The sequence below is a fragment of the Strongylocentrotus purpuratus genome, unplaced genomic scaffold (assembly GCF_000002235.5).
Source record: "Strongylocentrotus purpuratus isolate Spur 01 unplaced genomic scaffold, Spur_5.0 spur5_scaffold_4, whole genome shotgun sequence".
Lineage (NCBI taxonomy): Eukaryota > Metazoa > Echinodermata > Echinoidea > Camarodonta > Strongylocentrotidae > Strongylocentrotus > Strongylocentrotus purpuratus.
Window position 1 is genome coordinate 15,308,610 of NW_022145610.1, and position 26,607 is coordinate 15,335,216.

At 35.8% G+C, this 26,607-nt stretch overlaps 1 protein-coding gene across 1 annotated transcript; it reads right to left on the reverse strand.

The window, feature by feature from the left end:
• LOC582197 (golgin subfamily A member 2) lies at positions 1–26,607 on the reverse strand. The gene is made up of 24 exons (XM_030997590.1): positions 26,512–26,607; positions 24,134–24,355; positions 23,588–23,628; positions 22,807–22,873; positions 21,860–21,916; positions 21,175–21,255; positions 20,682–20,720; positions 19,044–19,200; positions 18,759–18,865; positions 17,893–17,951; positions 17,267–17,327; positions 16,574–16,747; positions 15,913–16,020; positions 15,373–15,460; positions 14,095–14,219; positions 13,331–13,549; positions 12,608–12,721; positions 11,136–11,294; positions 10,516–10,644; positions 8,863–8,992; positions 7,573–7,752; positions 6,651–6,757; positions 4,008–4,191; positions 1–943 (listed from the first exon to the last, which is right to left on the reverse strand). The coding sequence occupies exons 1-24, from the start codon at positions 26,557–26,559 to the stop codon at positions 684–686; spliced, it is 2,916 nt and encodes a 971-aa protein (XP_030853450.1). The 5' UTR covers positions 26,560–26,607; the 3' UTR covers positions 1–683.

Consider the following 26,607-nt stretch of genomic DNA (forward strand, 5'->3'; position numbering starts at 1 on the left):
AATTTGTTTAACTTTGGTTTGTCTTGGAAATCATGCATATGGCAAATGGATTCATTAAGTATGTGCATCAATTTTGCCAGAACCCCCGCAGCTACTATTATATTTTTCCCCTTCAACTCTGCCTTTGACCTTTTAGTAACCTAGAGGCCTTTGAGAGTCTAGATTGACTTCAGTTGTATGTTCAATAGAAGCTGAAGTTCTCTTGTGAAACTAGGAAGCCAGTACAGACGTAACACCTGACTCAATAGTTACTCGTAATGGATGGAACTGGTGCCATGAGCAGTCACATCATTATGCATCAATAAGAATATCTCAACAATACTTGCATGGCATGAAGTCCCTGTCTCTTTAAGATGGTGCTACGATTAATGACAGCCAAGGACGAAACCCATGCCTGGATTCCACTTTACAAGTTACATAGTAGCTTCAAGTGACACCAGGGCCCCGTATTACAAAGAGTTGATATCAATCGCAACTTATTTGCGAATGATATCAATCGCAAGTATGTACATAAGAGATAGGAGACTTCAAACTTGCGATTAATTTGGATCAACCGTAACTCTTTGTAAGACGCTGCCATGGTGGCCAGACGGAAGACCTAGCCGAAGAATCTCTTAGTCATGGATGGAAAAGGTGATATACGTCGACAATCACATATGTCACGTCACGTCACGTATACGTCGTCATACGTGAAGGAGTACATCTGAACAATACTTGCATGGCATGAAGTCCCTGTCTAGGATGGTGCTCCGGTCGATGCTCGTTGCGGAGGATCCCATTTCCTGTAGGAGCTGGATGATCTGCTGTGCCGTGTGTTCACTGCGAGGGAGCTGTTCGGGTGAAGGCAGTGCTGCTGTCTGGTAATGGTCGTCTGCGAGCGATACGTCCTCAAAGCTCCCATCGCCATCTCCACTCTCTGTGGATGACGAGGGCCAGTCCATGTCTATCAAAAGACAATAAAAATGAACAATATATTAAAGATAAAAGAATATGACACATACTACACTTAAAAGAGAGAGAGAGAGAGAGAGAGAGAGAGAGAATAGGGGGAGAGGGAAGGGGAGAGGGGGAGAGGGAGGGAGAGGGGAGAGGGAGGGAGAGGGGAGAGAGAGAGAGAGATAGTGAGAAAAAGAGAGAAAGAGAGAGAGAGAGACAGGGAGTCAGAGTCAGAGAAAGGAAGCATAATCAAGAGGAAAAGATGGAAATTAAGAGAGAGGGAGGGAGAGAAGGATGAGAGCCATTCACTGTCTACCAAAAGACAATCAAAATGAACAAAACATTCAGACCAATTTATTTCACACATACTATACACTATCATGTATCTGTAAAGCCCATTGCACACTATACGATCTGACTACGATCCGACTTTGGACAAATTTCCAATAGTATTTGACGTGAACATGAAAACTTGTAAAAAGTAAAAACACAATGATTAAGGATCTGAATAGTCAAAGGATTACTAAAATCTAAATTTCAATTGTGTCAAGCTCCCTTGGGGAGGAAAAGCTCAATCGCCTCAGAATCCCAATGATGTCAGACCAGTCGTGCGATTGTCTACGATTTGAAACTGATTCCGCTTTTATTCTGAGTAGAATGCTTAATTGCACCGAAATTCCAAAAGTTAAAACTCATATATTATTTAGAATGTAAATCAGGAAGACAATTTTTGTTTATTCACACTTCTTCAAAAATCAGATCGCAGGAAAGATTGTATAGTGTGCGGTAGGCTTAAGGCTCTTTAAGAGCTATTAACATATTGTTTTCTTCTTAAGTAACCTAAAGAATGTTCAATTCTTATACACCTTTTTCATATATATGTGAATGTTTTATAAGTTCAATACAATCCAATACCCTGCCCTGTGTCTGTGAAATATTCTCTGAGAAAATTTTTGCCAAATATTTTTTCATGTTTTTCTTCTATCCTTTTCGTATTTTCCATTTATTTTTGTTAAGTAAAATTTGTCTTGTTACAACATTCTTAAAAATACTGATTCTATCCCTCAGTAGATAGATGAATTTATATTTGACATTGATTAAAAAAGAATCCCTGAGATAAAGTCCCAATTTCATATAGAACTATAAAACAGTAATCTCTCTCTGTTCTTTCTACCTTATACTAGTGACCTTTGACCTTTCTACCTTATACTAATGGCCTCTGGAATCATGTGCAGTAGGATTGCAAAAACAGAGGAAAACTATAGATGATTGAATTAGTGACTAGCTTTGACATTTCAATAAATTATTAGAGTAAGAAGACAAACTAAAATCTAATTTCATCTGACTCTTGATCATTATCCAACTCGATAAGAAGGAAATTTATCAATCACAATAAAATCTCAACAAATGATATTTGAAGTACATGCAAATAACATACAAGTACAAGGGCTTTAAATAATAGTTTGACAATGCAAAAACACTTGATGCACTGCGTAACCTTTTCCTAAAGAGTTCTAATACCTTGAACAAACATGTAGAGGATTTCTTTTGATCTTCTATTGATTTTGAAGATGTGATCTTTGAACCCCTGATAGCCTGGGAGTGGGATGTTATCAGAAGGTTATGAGATACGGGAGGACAAGGCAGGGCATATCGTATCAGGTGATATTGGGAGATTACCAAAAGCTTATTTTAACAGCTTTTTCTCATGAAGAGATATTGATTGATTAGTATTTAAAGGTAGTCTGAGTTCGGTTATTGACATAATACAATTTCTTGTCAAATCGAACAGATGTACAATAAATGTGCAAGACTATGAATAAATTTGTTGATTAATTTGGGTATAAAAAGTATAAAAGCTGTATAATTAGCAAAGAAAGATAATAATAATGTGTTCATATAGCGCATTTTCCATATACACGTTCAAATGGTTTTACAATTATATTAAAGGGACTGGGTACCTTTGCCTCAGATTCTAAAACAAAATACTGTTGCAATCATAATTAGAAACCTTTAGGTCAGTCAGGAATCCCATGACGTTTGCAAGCCGATCGCCTGTCAGATTATCAAGATATTTATGATTGGAATTCGAAATTTCAAAAACCGTTTTCCCAACATTGTTTATAACACTACAGTCTATTGGGGAAAATGAGTATGGTAAAACCGGTCACTCAAAGATTTTTTACTTTTTTGAGGCACTTCATGATCATTTCGAAGATCACGTGATCCATGAAAAGGTTTTTGGTCTAGAAGAGCCTCGATTATCAATGATTGATGTGGAGACCATGGCCTACAAGCTAAAAGTCAAAGCCATCGTAATAACAAAAACACAAAAACAAAGACAAATAAAAATAAACAAAAAAACAAATTTCAATTGGCGATCTCTAATCGACTCGGTAAATATTGATGGCAAGACCATGGCCTACATCGTTATAACAAAAACACAAAACCAAAGACAAACAAATACCACCAACTACAGATTTCAATTAGCAATCTAATCAACTTCTTTACTTGGTAATGATTGGTGTCGAGACCATGGCCAACATGCTAAAATCATAGCCATCGCAATAACAAACACAAAAACAAATATTTAAAAACCGCCGGATTTAGATTGGCAATCTTATCAACTTGGTAATGATCGGTGTCGCGACCATGGCCTACAAGCTAAAATCAGAGCCATCACAATAACAAAACAAAAATCCAACCATTTCTTTCTTACATATTACTATGCCTTCAAATGACCCAATGAAAAAAGAATTTTCTGTTGTATGACAGATGATTCAATAAATTCAAGGTGGCTGTCCAACATACAGCAACCAAATTCTAATATTTTACTGTCAATATTTGACTATTTTGTTAACTGCAACCAAAATACAATAATTATGTATAAAGTAGTACTTCTATTATATTTACTTTATGTTGATGTTACTGTTTTTATTATGGAATTATGGAATTGAATAAATGCTGAATTGTTGAATTATTATTCAATTCAATTCATTTCAATTGACCATCTATTCAACTTGGTAATAATAAACCCTTAAAATGTAAAGAAATATCCTGAAAAAGCTTACCATTCTGATTGGAATGCTCCATCTTTTCGTCTGCTTCTTCGGCGTGTTCAATCTTGAAAGCATTCCTTGGATCTTGAGGTGGACTGAGAGCCTTCTTGATCTCGCTCTGATGGGCGTAGGGATGCAGGTGCTGCTTCTCCTGTAGTAGCTGGACCACGAGGTTCTGGAGCTGGTTCAGCTTGGCCTGTAGATGGAGTGACAGTGAGAGAGGGGGAGAGGGGAGGGACAGAGAGAGAGAGAGAGAGAGAGAGGGGGGGGGGTGGATGAAAGAGGGATGATATAGATAGATACAGAGAGAGAGAGAGTGATAGAGAAAGGGAGAGAGAGAGAGAGAGAGAGTGATAGAGAAAGGGAGAGAGAGAGGGGGAGTGATAGAGAGAGAGAGAGAGAGAGAGAGGGATGAAGTGATAGAGAGGGGTAGAGGGGGAGATGGAGGAAGAGAGAAAAGGAAGGTGGATGACAGAGGGAGAATGAGAGAAAGAAAGAGAGAGGGATGATGGAGAGAGAGAGAGAGAGAGAGAGAGAGAGGGAGGAAGTGATAGAGAGGGAGAGAGGGGGAGATGGAGGAAGAGAGAAAAGGAAGGTGGATGACAGAGGGAGAATGAGAGAAAGAAAGAGAGAGGGATGATGGAGAGAGAGAGAGAGAGAGAGAGAGAGGGAGGAGGGAGCAAGAGAGAAAGAGGGAGGAGGAAGACAGAGGGAGAAGAGGAAGAGAAAGAGGAAAGAAAGGAAGGAAGGAGGGAGGGAGAGTGAAAGAGAGAGAGAGAGAGGGAGAGGAAGGGGGAGGAGGATGAAGAAGCAAGAGGAAACAGATAGACAAAGAGTCAGAGTCAGAGAAAGAAAGCAGGATCAAGAGAAAAAGAAAGAAAGAGATATGGAGGGAAAAATGGATAGTTGATAAAATACATTGTCACTATGAACTAACATAGGATTACTACATGTACATAACATATGAGACTTTGGAACTGGACATCATATGGAATAGCCATATTTTTCACAACTTTAATCTTTATTTTATTAAAAAGAAACATTATTGCTAGAGCACACGTCATGTTTCTCTGTTTTGCATCAAAATGAGATTTCTACATAATATTGTAGATTGGTCGATCCTGAATATATTGTCACAAGTATGAACTAGAAGGTGTTCGGTTTTAGTTGTAATATTTTCACGCTTGTTATCATTATTCCTGACACAAACTACATGTACATGTATATAGGAACAAGTAGGAAATACCAGAATATATGCAAAAGAGGAAGAAGGACCAACTCTGGTCTTTCCATAAGCTGGTTATCTGAGGTATTCTTAAACATCAATATCTTGTATAGATAACAAGTTCAACAGTGGCTCAAAGGTCACCTTGATCTCGGCTCAGCTTTATCAGATCAGGGCCCAGTTTCACAAACCTTGTTATCAATAACAAATGCTATATTTCTAGGGCAAATTTGCTCTCAGCCAATCAAATGCCATGATTTCAGTAGCTTATAACAGTTATTAAAAAATTGTTATTGATAACAAGTTTTATGAAACAGGGCCCAGAAAAAAACAATGTAATTGTAAATATCAAAGTATATATCTATAGCGGAATCATCAATAACTCATCAAGTTTTCAAGTTATTTACACAAGTTTGAAAAAGATTATTAGAGTTAGAAATATCTTGAGTTCATTCTTATCAAAAATCTAATCTAAATTCAACCTATCTGTCAGGGAAAAGCGATCTTGGAGCCATTTATCCAAGTTTGAAAAAAATATTACACTTTCAGTATCAAAAAAGGGGGGAAAAAATCTTGAGTTAAACTAGATTATAAACCATATTTATGTGAATCTTCAAGACCTTTTTTGTGTTGCCTTCAGGAACAGATATATATGTATATTTTACATATATATCACTGTTTTCAAGGTGTGAACTTTGGGTTGAAAGAAAAATGCCATGTGATTAGCTATCAGGTGGTTATGAGGAATCTAGATTACATCCATCAAAGGTGAATTAAGGTTCTTGACAGTAGGAATCAAGTAAATCCATTATGTTGTTGTCGAAACATAATCATTTATCATTTGGTTAATTATATAGGTAAATATTCACATGATAAAGCATGTACTGTAGCCAAACAATGAAATGACCTCTAAATGACATAGATTTGTGATTTCCTTTGTCCTTGCTTGTGACGACATTGTAATATCCTTGGACAACAACACACAACTGAAAAGCAATAGCTCACTCAAAATGATTAATTCACTTTACTGAATCATTAATTAGATGTACATGTAAATGTGCTGTACTGTCCTGTTTGGCGCTAAATTTATGATCGTCAAATGTAATTGATAAAGCGTGTTTCCATGGTATATTTTTATTTCACTTGTACCGACACCTCCTTATGGCCATTATTCAATCCAATTAACCACATTTTTTAAAGATTCTAAAATAAATACTTTGATTTTACAATCTAAAGGAATCCTACATCATCATCAGCATGGTCATTATTTGTCGTCATCATCATCATCATCATCATCATCATTGTCAATTATCATCATCATCTGACATCATCATCATCATCATCATCATCATCATCATCATCACATCACCATCATCATCATCATCATCATCATCATCATCGTGATAAAGATAAATCCATTTTGTTCATACCTCCATATCTTCTTTCTCTCTTGCTAATGTAGTGACAAACCGTTCTCTATCGTCCTGTCTCCTCTTCATAATGTCCCTCTGATTGTGATATAAGGTGATGTATTCTCCTACAAGAAATGTAACAAATATTGTCATCATAAAAACCTAATTATATTGAGAGAATAAGACAATCATAACCTTTACTATAAGTATAATACAATATTTTTCTGCACTAAAATCAAGATGTCATATCATGGATTGAACTAGAGTACAACATTTACATCATGCAGCATACATATTTATGATAATTGGAGAAATTGGCATTCACATGTTAACGTTCATGAAAATCTGATTCAATACTCTTCACACTGGTTTGCTGATGTTACTCAATTAAAAATCAATTTGTGACCATTAAACTCAGTAAATGTCAATTGATTCTGCTGGGAAATTTAAAAATGAACTGATATAAGTTTAACCAAAAAAAAAAAAAAACCTCTTTGAAAAGGTTTGACAAGTTAATTCCTTATGGAAAGTGGGATACTGTTCCACGTTTTCAAGGAAGCTACTAAAACGCTTTTCGGTAGATGAGAGTCTGGATTTGGGAATACTTTAGTTTATATTTGTCCGTTTGTTGAGCAAAGGTTGAGTGACGCATCTAGCACTCATCGGAGTAAACAGCAAGAATGAAGAGAAATTAACTCACTGGATTTATATAGTGCTCAATAAAAAATACCGTCTCTAAGCACTTTACAGGTATTATCCCGGTCATCAGATCCATTCACGCACAATGCGCACAATCTTCTCTCCCTGGGGAGTATTCCTACCATATGGTCACCATGAGGGCATATGGCAATTACTAACTCGAAGGCTTTTGTCATCTTACCAGCCCCCCATTTCTCTCCTGGGTATGGAGTGGCAAATGCAGATTAATGAAATGACTCACCTATCGTCTCTGTTTCTCCAGCCAGCTGGAGATTGACGTGCTCCAGCTCCTGGATCCTATCGTCGAGCTCCGCCCTTACCCTCATCTCATAGACGAACTTCTCCTGGAGCTTCTCCATGGCCAGCTCCAGGGTCTCGTAAGCCTCCTGCGTGACGGGACTCTGCGCTCTGCTGGATCCACCTTAACGATTCAATGAGTATTTTATAACTTATTACCATTGGCGTATGTTGCGCTTTATAAATATTGTTATCATTATTATTATTATTATTTAAGAAAGTTTTGAGTTATTTGTAAGTTTACTTCACACAATTCTGTTTCTATAAATACTAGTTTCTTTTCTCAATACTGTCTGTCCTGGATGTTTAATTTCTTACTATATTTTGCTTGGGAATTTATGTTTTGCCATTTTTCTTTGTCCTTTTACTGTATCATTTCTGGTCCCCATGGAAGACCAGCGGTATCATAACGATACCGCTGAATATGGGCTATCCAGCCGTTTATTTCATCTTGTAAATTCATTGTTCTATTTGTTATTATTTTACTGAATGCATGATGTCTTTTTATACGGAAATAAAACAAACAAACAAAATGAGGTCAAAGGTCACATGAATTATAATGCATCATTCATCATCATTCATTTTAATCAGAAAACATGATGATAAAAAATTTGCCAGGAAACCGCCTACTAATTCATATATTTGGTAAATTTGTTTCTCTCATGGTCTGTGAGAAATATAGGGTAGTCCCATATACATCTTTCAGTGTATAGTGCTTGTAACTTTACGAAGAATGGGCCAAATTTCTTATCATTTTGATGATTCCAGAACCTTGCAGATGCTAGATGCTAGATGATCAACCTTTTCTGATCGATTCCACAACGTTTCTTTCACAATGCAATCGCATGACCATAACTGGTCTTTACCTTTAAAGTTATGAATTCCCATAGCAAAATATATCATCAAATTACACAATTTGGCTTCATTCACAACCCTAAATGCACTTTTTCAAGAGATTCCACAGATTTCAAGAGATTCAAGATATTCTATTTCACCATTAGCCATAAAAACAAGGATACAACATACAGTATGGGATATGGAAAAGACCGAACGAGAAGCAAATGCTTGAGAGAAATGGCCACGATAGTTTGATACATATTTTGATTATTGTCATTTTCATATCTAATATCTAAGAATGATTGAACAGGACATGGGTGCGGATATTAACGCACTGGTTTACTACCAGTCCTCATTGGTAGCTTGGGCATGATATCAGTTTCCCTCTATGGCTCACCTGAGTTAAATCTGAGTTGATCTGTTTCTTTAAGTAGATGTTTGTATTCTTCCTGCTGGTCATCCAAAGCTTGCCTGAGATGGTCTCTCTCCATTTCCAGTTGTCTGATAGCAGCCGACAGGGAGTCAACCTGAAACAAACAATATTGTGATACATCCATGTTAATCTTGAAGGCAGTAAGTCACTTTCGCAGACTTGTGCATACTCTATGAAACTTGGCGAGCGTTTAAATTACATCCTTCAGGAATCGTGTGTAAAATGTTACAATAACAGGTTCAGGAACTTCCTTGTAAGAAAGGAAAATCTAGCCACGTTTTCATATTGCTGCATAGGAAGCTACTCTCAAATCAACAGATATAATGGTCAAATAATTTTTTTATGAAGTCCAATAAGTACGATTAGGATAAGGGTTGCTATTGGTTTTTTTGTTAGGCTTAGGGTTGGGGTTAGGTAAAGTATTTGATCAAGGGCTACAGGAAAGAATTCAGCAACTGTTGGAAATTGAAGTACAGCATTGTTGCAAGAGCATATGTCATTCAATCATTTGGACAATGAGTAGCTTTTTCTTCTTCCTGCTACTGAAACAGGTACATCAATTTTAAGTTTATTTCCATAGCAGATATCAGAATATCTACATTAAAAACTAGATGGACCTTCGACTGTGCGCAGTCGAAAGTGATGCCTCCGTCATAGAGCAATTTTACAAACCAAAACGGAAGAAAATTTTTCAAATTCAAGTTTGGTTGTAATCCATTAACATGTTCTCAGAATATCGTGATTACAAGCTATTTCTCATATACATGTATGACCCTTTGATCTTTGACCTCATGACCCCAAATGCAAGATACATACATGTCTTGAGTTTGATGGTAATCCATCCATCGGTTCTAATGATAATGCAATCACAAGCTATTTTTGCATGCATAATGAGCCCCATGACCTTTGATCTTGACCTCATGACCCCAAAATCTAATCAGTTCATTGCCTCAGCAAGATACATACATGTCCTGAGTTTCATGGTAATCTGTCCATTTGTTCTAATGATAATGTGATCACAGGCTATTTTTGCATACATAATGAGCCCTGTGACCTTTGACCTATGACCCCAAAATCTAATCAATTCATTGGCTCTGCAAGTTACATACATGACCAAAGTTTGGTAGGAATCCATCTGTCGGTTCTTGAGATAACGCGATCACAAGCTATTTTTACATACACAATGAGCCCTGTAACCTTTGACCTTTGACCTCGTGACCCCAAAATCTAAACAATTGATTGGCTCTGCAAGTTACATACATGACTAAAGTATGGTAGGAATCCATCTGTCGTTTCTTGAGATAACGCGATCACAAGCTATTTTTACATACACAATGAGCCCTGTAACCTTTGACCTTTGACCTTGTGACCCCCAAATCTAATCAATTCATTGGCTCTGCAAGTTACATACATGACCAAAGTTTGGTGGGAATCCATCAGTCGGTTCTTGAGATAACGCCAACACGAGAACGGGACGTACGTACGGACAACCCGAAAACATAATTCCTCGGCTACTTCTTAACGGAGGCATAAAAATGAAACAGAGAATTAACACTTGAAATTCTCACTACTTTGGGACTTCTCAATATTTCCTTGTATATTATTAAGAGTGCCTACCATATCTTCTTTCCTCATCTTTTGACCTTCTCCGTCTGCTTCATCCGAGGATGACGGTTGGTAGCTCTCTAAATTGGCAATCCTCACTCTTAGCTGACTGTTCTCACTGCTCAGAGACTGAAGCTGCTCCTAAAAATATTTTTAAAAATCAAAATCAAAAACAATATTTAGGTTTCATCTGTCAAGGCACTAAATGGACAAGATAAGAACACCGAACACAACAGACAATTCCGGTACAAAAGATTTAAAGCTGTAGGTCCCCTGGCTGCTTACTTACACGCATATACATGCCTTCTTAGCAGTCTGGTAAAACAAACAAACCAACACGTTTGGAAACTTTGAGGCACCGAAAGGGTTCAAAACCATCATTGTCCTAAACTGTAGGTCCCCTGGTTGCTTACAAGCATATACATGCTTTCTAAATAGCAGTCTGGTAGAACATACAAACAACCAACACGTTTGGAAACTTATGAGGCACTGTAAGGGGTTCAAAACACATTGTGTGCAGGCAAGCACTGATTCCAATGACTGGGGTAATAGTATATCTGTAAAGCGCTTAGAGAGATTGTATCAAGCGCTATATAAAAGCGTAATATTAAAACCATGATGGTCCCACTTACCTGAGCTTGTTTGAGATCTGTTCTGAGGGATTCATTGACTCCGCCTTGAGCTTCAAAGTGTTGAGCTCTATCGGCCAGGGTCGCATGCTGCATCAGCTGTTTGTTCAGCTCGTACGTCTGCGTCTTGGCATTCTCCAGCTCTCGCTCGGTGCCTTCAAGCTGTGAAACGAGTTGGTAACAGTATATTATTTGTATCATTTGAGATGTGTTCACACTTTTAATGGACCCCTCTGTTTTCAACATGTATTTCTACCTTGGTTTTAAATGCTTATAATTGATTTATAATGTTTTGTTGGAAACATGAATAAATTGAAATTGAAATTGCACTTGAAAAATGTAAAAAGAAAGTTGTGGGGTCTGGTGTCCGGACACTTGATAAATCTAAAGCCTTCTCTTTTGCATTCAGATTTAACGCATAACATTCATCAAATAAGCACAGACCATCATGGATATTTGTCCTTTCTATATTGTCCCTATGTCTTAGAAGATTTATGAAAATTAAAATCTTCAAATTGCTGCTTTAAAGCCCCATGGGGGACCAAGGGTCACCGATTAGGCATTGTTTGCTATATAGAGGGCGCAAGTAGCTATAAGCATTGCAGTGGGGCTTTAACAAACAAAAAAGCCTCTCTTTTGCCTTTGGGTTAAACACAAAATATTCATCAAATAGAACTAGCCATCCTGGATACTTGTCTTTTCTATATTGCCCAACATAAATTTTAGAAGATTTATGTACACTTCTTAAAATTGCTGGTTTAAATCAACTGTCAAGATACACAACCTGTCTGACATACAACGTCTGGATTTACTGCTGAGGAAGTTTTGAGAGGGGAATAACTTTTGTTCAACATGGACTTCTGGGTCTGCGCAGTTTCTATCTTTTGCTCAGTAGATTCAAGCTTAGATTACAACAGTAATGTCAAGAGTCAAATCCTGATATAAGATTACACATGACATAATGCACATCAATCATTCTAAATTTACATTTCCAACAGGTACATGGTTTCAAGCTCCTTCATTGAAATTATTTCTCATGTTTTGAAGAGCATTCACCAATAATAAACAAAAATTCACTCTCTTTCTAATCAAATTGGAATCCTCAATAAAATCATTTTTATTGATATGTTCTGCGAATAAAACAAATTTGACAGGTGATTAACAAAAAAAAATTAAGTTTTTTAAAACATACCAGTTTAAAGATTCTGATGCCTCCAATTAATTCAATTCAATTCTCACAATACATTAGGGCCTCGTCTTGTAAAGAGTTGATATTAATCGCAACTTATTTGGGAGCGATATCAATCTCAACTATGTACATAAGAGATAGGGAACTGCAAAATTGTGAATGATTGGAGGACTTACAATTGTTTAAGGACTTACAATTGATTTGGATTAGGCTTGGATCATTCGCAATTCTTATAAGACATGGCCATGCTGATTACATTAAGGCAAAAGATAATATTTTCGCTCACCTTTGACCTCGTCTCTTCAAGTTCACTTTCTTGTTGACCCAGCCTTGAACCAAGCTCACTGCCAACGTGCTGTTCAGATTGTAGCTCGGTTGTGAGCTCCATGTTATCCTGGCTCTGTGCGGATAAAACAGGCAAATGTAGTACAATCATTAATGTGCCTTATAATAATAATAATAACAATATTATGCTTTTACATGGCACTTGATACAAATGTCTCTAAGCGCTTTGCCCGCACACACTGTGTGCACAATCTCCACTCCCTTGGGAGCATTCCAGCCAGGCGTTACTTGACGCTCATGAACTGTTTGACCAACAATGATGGTCGCATCCTACCAGGTACCCATTTAACACCTAGGTGGAGGTTAACATCTTGCCAAAGGATATTAGTGCCATGTTGGGATTCGAACCCTTGACCTAATACATATCTAGTTACCTTCACAAACATTTTTGAACAACCATTCCATTCAAATGTTGTTTGAAAGTACAGGTTTGCATAGCAAGAAGATGAATTCTTTTAGATTTGGTATAACCATGTTTGGCTGAAAAGCCAACATCACGCCTGACTTCAACTAAGTCTACATTCCTGCTTTTTTCCCTCCATACAAACAGTACGAACAGTTCTTTTAAGGACAATCTACATGGTTGTACCATAAAAATTTTCTCTAAGAAACCATTTCATTACACTCACTACTGCTTAAATTTGATATTTTTTGTTCTTCTCACCATCTTCACAAATGCAGTCTGAAGTTCTTCCAGCTGAATCTTGAGTTGTTTATTCTGAGCCATCGCTCTGCTGATGGTTGCCTTGTCGCTCTGGATCCCCTCCAAGAGGGAGCCCTTGTCGACGGACTCCTCCTTAAATCTTGACAGCACTCTTCCCAACTCCTCCACCTCGTCCTCTTTCTCCTCGTGGAGCCTGCTCAGGTTGGCATTGTCCGCCACCTACAAAACATACAAAGGATTAGATGCTGCTTGTAAGTATCGGCTTGCATGGTGATGTAGATATACAGTAGGCTTGCGGGTCCACCATGTGAGAGAGAGGGAGGATTGAGAAGTCCCGCCACTCATCCTCATCAATTATGCAAAAGATCTATTGTATCCTTCCACCAAATATTAGAATAATAAAGATTATTATTATATGTTTTGTGAACTGAAGAGTATAAGTAAGACATTATTGAATTAAAAAAAATATAAAATAAGCATCGAAATCAGCATACTGGTAACACATGGTCAAATGAAAAATCATTTTTCCAATCATTTAAGAACCTTGTGCCGAATGGAGAATGATACACTGATTGTATTGAGATCTTTGAAGGCTTCTATCGTGGGGAGCAAGGTTTATGGTTACACCGCACATTCTTTCGAAAGGGTACAAACCAATTACTAGCTCTATACAGAATGACATGTCCAGGTTAATTCACTCGGGACATTTTGAAACCATGAATATATTGATAATTCTACCCCAAAAGGAAAGTTGATTCACTTACCACAACTTGATACTGGGAATGTATTGCTTCTTTTTCTTCGGCCATCGCAGCTAGTCTTTGTTCCAGCCTGATGACTTCTTCCTGACTCACGCTGCTAACACTCACGTCATCCTTCATCTGCTCAGCTGTAAGAATAATAATAATAATAATAAATTACATTTATTAAGTGCTTAATAGAATGTTTCTATAAAGCGCTTAACATAACAAGGTACAACGTAAAATAAACAAACAGCAATAATAATACATAATTTTAATTCTTAACATTACAGATAATCAAGAACTTACTTTAAACAAAACTGCCCTATAAATTACTATTTAAACAAATAATACTTCAGACTTTCCTTAAAAGACTGTACAGATGGGGATTGATGGATAATAATTGGTAAACTGTTCCATGATTTAGGGGCTGCAAGGTAAAACCTTGTCCATAATGTCAAGCAATATTCTCTAGCTCGCAACATGTTACACCATTGTATACTGAATTTTATTACTAGTTTTATAAACATCAATTTTACAATCAAGCATATTTCTTTCTTTGTTTCTTTTATTTTTATTTTTATTTTGTTTTCTCTTCCCTTTTCTCCTTCTTTCTCTTCTTCTCCCTCTTTTTATTTCTTTTATCATATCAATTTAATTACAGAATTTCTTAATATCACATTTTCCTTTTTTTACAGTGTATTATTTGCATGTTGCAGTTTTATTTGTAAATTCAAGATGTTTCAGCTTATAGCTGTAAATTTGAATTTTTAGCAATAAACCTTATCAATTCAATTCAACATGATTGCAATCAAGTCCCACAAAAGTTTCTCATCTGATCAACTGTATGAAAATCTTACACCTCATTTGTTACCAAAATTATTTTAAAAAAATATTATGAATCTTCCTCCACTGTGGAATGTCATTTTGTGTGAAATGGAATTCATGGAATTCATAAGTATTGTCTTTAATGTACTTTTACTGTTACATACTATTGAAAAACAGAAAAATTCTAACTAAATATTTTCCATAGCCTGATTATGTCATAAATCAAAGAAGTTTGTTTGAAAAACCTAATGTACAACTTCAAGTAATAATACAGAACTTGTCATCAGTGACAAATGACAGTTTTTGTTATAAGCTCCTGAAATCCTTGCTTCTGATTGGTTATCAGCAGATTTATCACAGATTTTTGTCTATTTGTCATTGAAAAAAAGCTTTGTGAAATAGGTCCCAGGGCCCTACACTAATACTGATTTTCCAGAATAGGTTCTGTTGAACTAAAGTGTAAATTCTTATTACCTTGGTTTTCTTCAAGGACGTTAATCTGATGCTGAAGCTCTTCTTGTCTTGATAGTAGATGAATCTTCTCCTTAGTAAAAGATTCATTCTGAGAAAAAAAAAGATAGGTAATAGTACATGTATTGAGTGCTTCACAGAACGAAGTGGAAGGATTTTTAAAAAAAATTATTACTTGTAAAGATTCAATAGAATTTTTTTTTTTTAAAGAAGTAAAATTAGCTTCAAAACTTTATGTCAATACCATGATGGTCTGTAAACCAACTACAAGTCATGTCATAAGTAATCTAATATTAACAATAAAAGACAAGCAAACTCTAAATAATTAAATTATATTAGATTATGCATTCATCATACAAGTCGCTGCCCAGCAAGCAGTAGATGCAGGTTTAAATCCCGCTGGTTCCAAGATTTTTCTGACTTGTTTTCAATTACAGATCGATCAATTGATCTTTATTTACTGGGTGTAAGCCACAAATATGTTTAAACAACATAAATATTGTTTCATTACAATCACTAGACTGTAATTGACCTTTGACCTACCTGGGCAGTGATTTGCTGGATGTGGTCCTGGTATTGTAAGGAATGCTGTTGATATTGCTGGTGAAGATTTTGGCGTTCGGCTGTCAATTGCTCTACTGACTGCATATACTGGGGGAAATATACAACAAAGTAGAGTTTAAAATATTCGAAAAATATTAGAAAAATTAGAAGGCAAAAAGGAAGAAAAAGTATATACGTAGTACAGTGAATGAGAAAGGATGTCCCACTTAGTAGGTAACAATCTTTAAAATGTTCATCATTAGAAGCTTATAACAAAAATATTCCGCTTTTATATCACATCATACATCAACGTTTATAAACGCTTTACACTCCCTGGGGAGCATTCCAGCCAGGCGCCTTTTTACAGATGCCCACAATTCTGAGCAAACTACATTAACATTCCCATCCTACCTGATTAACGTCTTGCCAACAAACGGTAGTGCCGGGGCTGGGATATGCAAGTTTTAACCTCAACAAATATAACCTCACTACTATCACAGGTTCTGGCAAACAAAGTTGTGAATAGAGTTTGACAGTTGAATCTTTAAATTTGTCCAAACCAATGAAAAGGTGTAAAGAGAACTCGACTCTAAAAGATAATAAAAATAAGCAATATAACCTTGCAATCTCCTCCAGTGTAATATGAATTAAAAAAAGTTACCTGAGCTAGTTTTCTATCTGTGTCTGCTTTCTCTTCTTGCAGTCTGCTGATGGTGAGTTGCGTGTCCTGTGACTGACCGGTCTGAGCGGTCAGCTGCTGGACCTGAAGCTCCGCTAGATTCAATCTCTCTTGAAGTTGACCCAGGACTTGACCTAACTGCTCATTTTCTGTGGACTAAATAAATGATATCCACAACATAATGAACTGAACGCAACTAATATTCAACCACTTCATCCTTTCCTTCCTAATTTATTCTTTAAAATAACAAGCTACATAACAATACAGAAAGTATCTACTAAAAATCTACTGGCATTATTAATTTCATAAACACAACGTCATAGGCTATCGTCAATCCAACAGAGCAAAAACATGAAGAGAGGACCAGAAACTACGCACTATCACATTGCCTGGCGAAAATCATCCAACGAAGATGGAAAACGCTATAAAGTCCAATAACAACAACATATTACATCTTTGAAATACCAATGCTTCACATTAGACAATAAATTGACTTACATTCAGACTTTACAATAGGCAGTGCCAAAAGTATATCAAACATGATTGAGACATAGAGAGAGAGAAAGAGAGAGAAAGAGAGAAAAAGAGAGGGGAACAGACAGACAGACTAAGATGTGACTTTAAAGTTTTTCTCTGTCCTTTCTGTCAATTACTTCATTTTCAAAACACACTTACCTTTGCTCGTAGCTGACTTGATAATTCTGAATTTTGCTGACTCAACTCATCCTTTGTTTTCCTGCAACAGAAAAACAGAGACAAACATGATCACTCTACAAATGATACAAACAAGTAGGTTCCTAAATTAAAAATGATAATAGTAATATGCCATTCTTGTAGAGCGCATATCAAGGCGTATTTGTTTTATTGTCTCAATTAAACATAGCTATGATGGATTTATCACTTTTACCAATCCAAGCGTGATTAACAAACTTAAAATAGAAACTTGAATTGTAAAATGATGAGTGATTGCAGTACAGCTTCTATACATTGCTAGGGTTTAACTCTTTCAGGACAGGATCTATATTGAGGGCTAAACTGATCATTGTTCTTCAAATTGGCAACAATAATATTTTTCTTTCATTGCTAAAAGTAAAATGAACTGTAATGTCTCTAATAACAATTAACATGGGCGAAAATATTATCAAAACGTTGAAAGTCTGGATAAAAAGTTATTGAACCAAACCACAAAATGTTGAATGATTGATGTGAAAGGTTGTTTCATACAATCCATAGCCCTTTATAACAGATTCATTAAGGGACTATTCTTAATAATAACACATGATATCATGATTAGAACCTACCTCAGTTTATATACATCTAATTTCAATGAATCTCGCTCCTTGTCCAGTTCTTTGCTTGTCTGAGAGTGAAAAAAAAAGAGAGAAAATATCGATCATTCCCATGTTGATGTCTGATAATGGAACCTAAGTATGAAAGATAAACGCAACGGCACATTCCCTGTGAGTATTCCTACAATACGATCATCATGAGGGTAAATAATAATAATAATGTTTCATTTATAAAGCGCCTTTTCACAAGATACAAAGCGCATAATATGAAATGCTTACAAATAAAGAAAGCAAAACAGCATCACCATACAACGCTTACATTAATTGTGAACAAAGAGGAGAATTTAAGAGAAAATCGAAAAGATGTGTTTTCAGATACCTCTGGCAAGCTGCAAGAATATATGGCAATTCTTTAATACAGGGATAAGGGGTTTGGTGGTTTCAGGGGCAAAATTACCTCATCGACCTCTCAAGTCCCCATTTCTCTGCTTAAAAGAAATTACAAACAAATCTAAACAGAAATGGACAGAATTATCCATGAATTTCATCTTTTGTAGACACTTCTCTGTTCTTAAAAAATGTTTATAGTTCCAAGTAAGTGGCATCCATTCATCATCATAGCCACTACAAACTTTTGAAAGATAGTTTGAATTCTAATATTACGCCACAAAGTAAGTTGAATGCTATTTAATATGTTTATACCGGGCCCTATCTTATATAAAGTTACAATTGATCCAAATCAATCGCAAGTCTTCTTATCAATCTCAAGTTTGCAGTCTCCTATCTATTATGTGGAAAGTTGTGGTTGATATCAATCGTAAATTGGTTGCGGTTAATCCCAAGACGGGGCCCTGCTGATTCACATAGATGATGCATACCTTCGTTAACTGTGTAGATGAATTTTTAGCACTGGCGAGTCCTCTCTCCAGTTCAGCCACTCGCTGTCTTGAAACTTGAAGACGACTTGCTAGATTCTCTACCTCATCTATAAAAATTAAATACAAAAGAATCATTTAAGGAACTACTAAATATCAAAGCACAAGATCTGCATACATGTACATGAACATGAGCGATTAATTTTCTGTTGAGACATAATTCATCTATTTCATCTTTCACCTCCAACAGGGTAATGAAACTAAACGAGAAGTCATCCTAAAACATACCAGTCTTATGTTTGAAGCCAGCCTGGATTTGTCCGAGCGCACTCTGTAGATCAGACTTCTCGGATACTAGAATACCAATCGTTTGAATGTGAACCTGAAGCTGCTCTTTTAGGGCGCTCTGCTCTTTATGTGCTTGGTGACCAAACTCATTCCTCTCCTACAGAATCAGAACATAAAGAAACCATTATTAAAGGCATCGCTTAACAATTTTAAATCTGAGATGCGTGGCCCTACGTGTTATCAGTGTCTGTGATATGGTGTAATATTGAAGCCCTAAAAAATTCGCACTTCAACATGATCATGAAGTGCCTCAAAAAAGTAAAAATCTTTAAGTGACTGGTAATACAATACTCATTTCCCCAATAGAGGACCGAAGCTGTGACGTCATAAAAATCTATTTTTTAGAATTTCTCAATTTTTTTCTTCATATTCCAAAAGAACACCAAAAATAATGTCCATAATGAAATAATGAATATATGCCCAATGGGAACTCAGTGTCATATGCTCTGGCTCATTAGGAGCCAGAGCATATAACACTGAGTTCCTATGGGGAGTATATTTATTCAGATGGTCATATCTCAGCCAATACTTAACATATTCAATTGGTTTTCGACATTAGGACATTATTTTTGGTGTTCTTTTGGAATATGAAGAAAAAATTGAGAAATTCTAAAAATAGACTTTTGATGACGTCACACTTCACCACTCTATAGACTGTAGTGTTATGATAACCGTTAGGAAAACAAATTTTTAATTTTCGAATTCCAATCATAAATATCTTGATAATCAAACGGCTGATCGGTTTGTAAAAGCCATGGGGTTCCTGACCGAACTAAAGGTTTATAATTATCATCGCAGCATGAGCTAAATCCAGGATTTTGTTTCAGAATCTAAGACAAAGTTATCCAGTCCAGTATTGCCATCGATAAACACACTGATTATTACATTAAAGATTGCTCTTTTAGGGCGCTCTGCTCTTTATGTGCTTGGTGGCCGAACTCATTCTTCTCCTTCAGAATCAGAACATAAAGAAACCATTGTTTTTTTATTATTTATTAGACACTTTCAGAAAATATAATAATAAAGCAATATAATCATGGTGATTACAAAATTAGAATGACAAATACCTTACTTTTTTGTAGCAATATTCTGATTGCAAAAGATGACCGCCAGGGAAGAAGAGAGCAAACTTAATCACCTTAACCGTAATGGTTCCTCCGCCCATTAACCAATCATATCAAGTATTTCCATCTATAAACACAGTGGTTATTTCATTAAAGATTGCTAATATCATTTTTTATTCTTATCGTTGACTTGGTTTCATTACAAGAATTTGGTTATTGGTGAATGTCATCGCAGTGCAGAGCATGAAGTAAACACAATTAACTGTGAAATACCAAGTTGGAGATCAACTAGAGCAGCTTTGGAAAGATATCTGTCAAATCTAATCATTTTTAATTATACAGAGATAGACATATAGACATATATACAAAGAGTAATGGTCATATAGAGAGAGACCAAGAGAGAGAGGGAGAGAGAGGGAGAGAGAGAGGGGGGGGGGGGAGAGGGGGGGGGGGGGGAGAGAAAGGGCAGTGGAGCATGGTTAAAAGTGAAAGAAAAAGAAAATGTATTATTTACCTTTTCAATACTGTCCTGTAACCTTTTGCACTGCTGTTTCTGTGAATCAAGAATGAAATTAAAATGTTATCCTTCAACATATCCTGCATACTAACATTCAGAAGCCTTGTTTAAAATACAGTTAACACTATAGGTCAGCCTTAGCTATTTACTATCTTCTATCACTTGTAATAGAAAGTATCCAGTCCAAAGAAGGTGGTTAACGTTGTTAACCACATTCTTTTTAACAAACATAGAAATCGATTGTGCATTGGTTACTTCAAAAGTTTGTTAAAGATGGGTTAGGTCGATATCATGAACTAAATAGAGAAAGTGGAATAACTGTGTTTTACCCTTATTAGCCTCTTACTATAAAAGAGCACAACTCTCCTTTATTGATGTGTAAGCATGTCACTAGTCAAATAAATCATAATGTAATAATTCAGAGGGGAAAACAAATCAGATATAGCAAGGCCTAAAATAAGAGAAAGTGGAAAGAGTGTCTAGTATTTACCAACTGTTCTGCCTCCAGTAACAGTCTCTTATTAGCCTGCGTTTGATGATCTACCTCGGCTGCAAGTTCTTGATTGCGAATCTAGATTGAAAAAGAGAGATGTTCAATATAATTGGAATTATTTGATATAATGATGTATTATACAAATAATGCATGCGAAAGAGTTCATTATATGATCGATCCGCACTCGAGTTGAGGCTGTATGCATCTTTCATACTCAGCCTGACAGCTTCATGCATGAACAGACTCAACAAGAGCGGATACTGGTAGATCTTTCAATGAATGAATGAAAACACATTATTTGTTTTATACAACAAAATTCATAGAGTCTTGTTATTTGAAGTAAAAAGAATTAAGTTCAAGCATGTTTTGTGGCATTACCGCTAGCAAACTATAAACCCAAAACATAATATTCCTACTTTAGCACACACAAAATATCTCTATATGCGTTTACACACAGTGCTATCTAAATATCGGCCCACACACACTAACCTCTACTATGTGCACTGCTGCGAATCGCGTCTTTAAAATGGTTCAAATTGTAAAAGCTTATACTTAGACATTGACCCAATGATTAGGGTAATATTACGATATAACAATACTAGAAAGTTGGTACATAAATACAAGGAGTATCTAAGGTATATCTAAGGAAAGCTTGTAAGGCACAATTGGTACTTTTTCTTACCTCTAAATCAGACATTCCATTTGTTCCTGTTCCAATTTCACCATTGACAAGTGCAGTCTAAATTCAAAGGGAAACAATAAATCAATAGGCTATTCAAACTCAACTAAATATATTATGATAGGGCCTAGCTTTTCTGAGACTCCCTTTTTTCCCCTCTCAGTTAATAAATCAAGCAATATAAAATATTTTGTCTTATTCTCAAACTTAAATGTACTCTGTAAACTTATTTTATTATGAACATACTTCTAAGTATTTCATTACTTGTATACTTCATTTGTTACTTGTGGATATTTGAGTTGAAAAATAAATCAAATCAAATCAAATCAAATCAAATCAAATCAAATCAAATCAATCTCTCAAGCTTCATTCACATATATGTTTACAATGACATATCTAAGTGTATTATGCTTTTATTAACACACAAGAGCTTTGTGCAAACACATAGGTCCTTTGTTGCACACACTTGCCATTCAATTACATGGTTTCAACAACAAAAAACATGAGGAAACCATGTTTTACCGCAGCAATGTGAACAGGCATTTAGAGAGATATGGGCATTTTTCACATTACTGTTGTCAAAATAATCTGTTTCTCCAGAACAAATTTTTCTTTCTTCATTATAAACGGTATATCTGGTAGTGTACAATTATTGTAAAGTGTATAAAACACAATATTAAAATAAAATTCATTCTTTCAATTGTCTATGCCCATAACATGGTGAAATTACAACAATTAAAATTCCCTCCCCTCCCCACCCTGATGACAATGAAACCAACTGCAACATTCATCTGTATACCTTTTTCTTCTGTCCATATAGTTTTGAAGACAAAGGAAAATGTCAATTTAATAAAAAATACATTACGAATGACATTATAAACAACAATCAATCGTCAAGGCATTTCTTTTAAATCTTTGCAGATACAATATAAAAAGTTGAGAAATCTTACTTCTGCCACGAGTCCATTCAGCTGCTGTGACATCTGTCTGAGACTTTCACTTGATGACAATGGCTTACTGTATAACATAGGAGTGAGATTTAAAAATATATTAATATTACATATTATATCAGATTGAGATCAAGAACGACTAGAGATAATAAAAGAAATGTAGCTTATTTTTTTAAGGCCTGAATTAATAGAATGAAGAAAAGGAAATACTATTCAAGAATTCATGATAGAACATAGTAACTAAATCTTTTGACAATGAAACCAACCGCAACAGACCAGATTCATCTATGTACATTTTAATCCTATCCATACAGTTTTGAAGGAAAAGGAAAATGTCCCGATGACCCCAACCCTCCTCCCCCTTCTTTGCTAGAATTCTACTTTTACTTCCATTAAATTGCTGTTTCTATGTATATTTATTCTTGGTACATGGAGCTTTACGGCTACGTTAATTTTTGCAGATTGTCCAATATAACTGTACATATAGTTTAGTCATTTGTATCTCCCTTTTTCTCATTAACTTTGCTGATTCACACTTAATTTTCTTCAATAGATAGTATTTTGTGTGGTAATTTCGGATATTATAGTCGGGCAGCAAAATCTTCCACTTTGATGTAATCTATCTGTCTGACATTTCTGGGCATATAGCCCCATATATAACTTGGATAATCATCATCACCACCACTATGTACGACCTAAGGCCTCATGCTAACGTCTTTGTAAAGACTTGGGTACATGTACATGAAAATTATAAAAGAGCAACATGGAGCTTCAAGCTTACCTTGATGATGGAAGCCCATTTGAGTTTGGCCCTTTCTCATGCTAAAAAGAATAAAAACACAGGTACGACACATCAAATTTCAGATTTAAGTTGTGATAACTTGTCAAAGAATTTTCTATGAAAATGACTTCCAAGGCAAGATAAGAGAGAAATAGTGGCTGTTATTCAAGCATCATCATCTATAGTGATCTGTCAGTTTATTACAGGTTCAGTGACCCAACCAGAATTCTACATCAAGTGTCTCTCCAAGTACGTCGGTCTTGAGTCATCGTTTCAGCATTTCATATCCTGTTGCTCCATATTCTGCGATTAAATCATCTAGAAAGCCTTTACGAGGTCTTCCCCTCATCTTCTTTCCATACAAAATAAAATATTCTTCTTGCACAAAATCTTAATCACTTGATGGCCCAAAAGTATGTGAATATGATCTTACAAACATCTTGATGATGAAGAGTTTGTTTCCATTAAACATTTAGACTTCAATGTGTGACTCTAATTTGAACTTCTCATGCACTTTTATATTTAAAACAATAAGAGCAAACCTACCGGTGATTGTGAGATAAAACTTGCACTTGCTGCCACCTCATCTTGCCTGGCCCGATGGTCTGCTAACCTCTTATTGGCCGGTTCAGTCTGGACCTGACGTGGAGCAGGACTCTCTGGTCTACTGCTAGGCTTGGCCTTCCCAGTTTTCGTCTTTGCACTTTTTGCAGATGGGCCACCAGTAGGTGTGTTGGATGGGGTGCGCTTTTGTTGAAACTTTTGGAGCTTTATGAAAAACAAAACAAGACAGACATTCCATAACATCAGGTTTGAATCATAATCATAATCATAAATATGTTATATTATGTTAACAACAAAATAAGTTATCTAGATATTTATTTTAAAAAGTTACAAATTTTGGTTACAGTTTTACAATTGATATTTCAAGCAATTTGACAGTAGTTATGGTATTTATATCTGATTTTGAATTACATTCTGTTCAGTTCATTCTCTATTTCATTCTTGATATTAAAAAAACAGCATCATCAAGAGAAACAATACAAAGTAATCACATGTTGAAAAACAAATTATGAGAATGAGGGTTAAAAAACAGAGTAAATAGCCTTATGGTACATTGACCCCCAAATTAAGGATGCATACATGTACGTAACTATAACAGTCAAACAGACAAACAAATAAAGTAAGGAAACAAACATGCAACTGTCAATAACTAGTTCACTTTCTTTTCAATACTGAGTGATAAAACTACAGGTACACAGGTCACTGTGGATATTCAAATATTTGAGAAGATAAGGTGGAAAGTATTTGTCCTTGGTCTAGTGTATGCCACACAGAAGTTCATAAAATATGGAACAATTAAAAAAAAAATTGTGGTTTGTCTCAGCCTCCAAAACTGGGAGTTTTAAAAAAATTCAAATTTGGTTGTCCTAATTCTCAATTAGTCTAGTTAGGGTGTCTGAAAGACAATGAATTTGGTTAGAATAATGTTTTTGGATTCAGGGTAAGAAAAAGTGGGCGCAAATTTTGGGGTAAATTCATCTCATAACCGCGAGGTGATCTGAATTTTCAAAAAAATTATATTTGGGATATACTGAAAGAGAAAATTCTGGTCATCCTTTTGAGATTAAGGAGAATTTTGATGCTGATTTAAAGTAAAACTAAAGAGAATGAGCACACCCTTCAAACATTTAATAAATCTGGTTGGTCATTTCCCAACTCATTAACAATGGGAAACTAAAGGAAAATCGCTATCACTCAGGTATCAAATTTTCACATTTTTGTTAAAATTTTTCACTTTGTCTCAGATTCTGAAACAAAATCCTTGATTTAGCTCATGCTGCAATAATTATAAGCCTTTACATTAGGCTTTAGGTCAGTCAGGAACCCCATGACTTTTACAAGCCGATCGCTTGCAGAGCTACCAATTATCACGCATTAGGCGTGACATCACGCATTTCGAGGGTCTGAAAATGCTCTTATGCACGACGCGCGCGCTAGATTTTGAAAAAACGCTATACCTGATACGTGTGTTATACCCTCGCACGCGCGCTCGCGCGCCGAATCATGAAAATGTCACGCATTGCCGATCTTTGAACTTGGCGTCTCTGCGATTGTCTGATTATCAAAATGTTTATGACGCGATGCGGGATCCCGCTTTGTCGGAGTAAAATCCAGAACCAGAACCAGAGAACCAGAAATAAAATTTTTACGTTTTCCTAAAGGTTTTCATAACGCTACAGTCTATTGGGGAAAATGAGTACGGTACGGTAAAACCGTCATTCAAAGATTTTTTTCTTTTTTGAGGCACTTCAATCAGTTCATGATCATTTTGAAGCACAATTTTTTTTTTAGGGCTTCAATATTATTATTACACCATATCAGAGACACTGAAAACTGATGACACGTAGGGCCATGCATCTCAGCTTCAACATTATTAAACGATATCTTTAAGGTTAACATATACAGTACTGATCTGTCAAATTGTCTTTGACTCAATTCAACTCAACCATCAATGCAAGACAGTCAATGATGACATTCAACTTGCACATTATTACTTTAGTCATGCAAGACATTAGGCTACGAATAGTTGAAAGGAGCCAATATCTGTCAAGATTTGCTGTGGATTAACCTCCACCAAAACTGTGCACTGAAATTGGAAAGGATGTTTATATTTCCGGTCGTAGTGACGTCGGGACCAATCTGCTGCCCAAATTCAAACACCGACACAACACGAGCAATAACGAATGGGACCGCTCTTCAGTAACTCTACAATGAACACACGTAGCACAGCAACAAAATACGGCGTATGATTCGACACTTTGAAGCACAAAAATCAGTCTCAAATAAAGCTATGAATATGCATGAACATTGAAAAAATACATTCCAACTATAATATATTGTTCAAAGGACAGATTAATCACCTTTTTCCTCGCAGCTGCAAGCTTTTCCTCTCGAGAAATATCCGCCATATCTGCAACTTTTTTAGTGTGAAAAGAAAACTAATGCAAGTATACTAC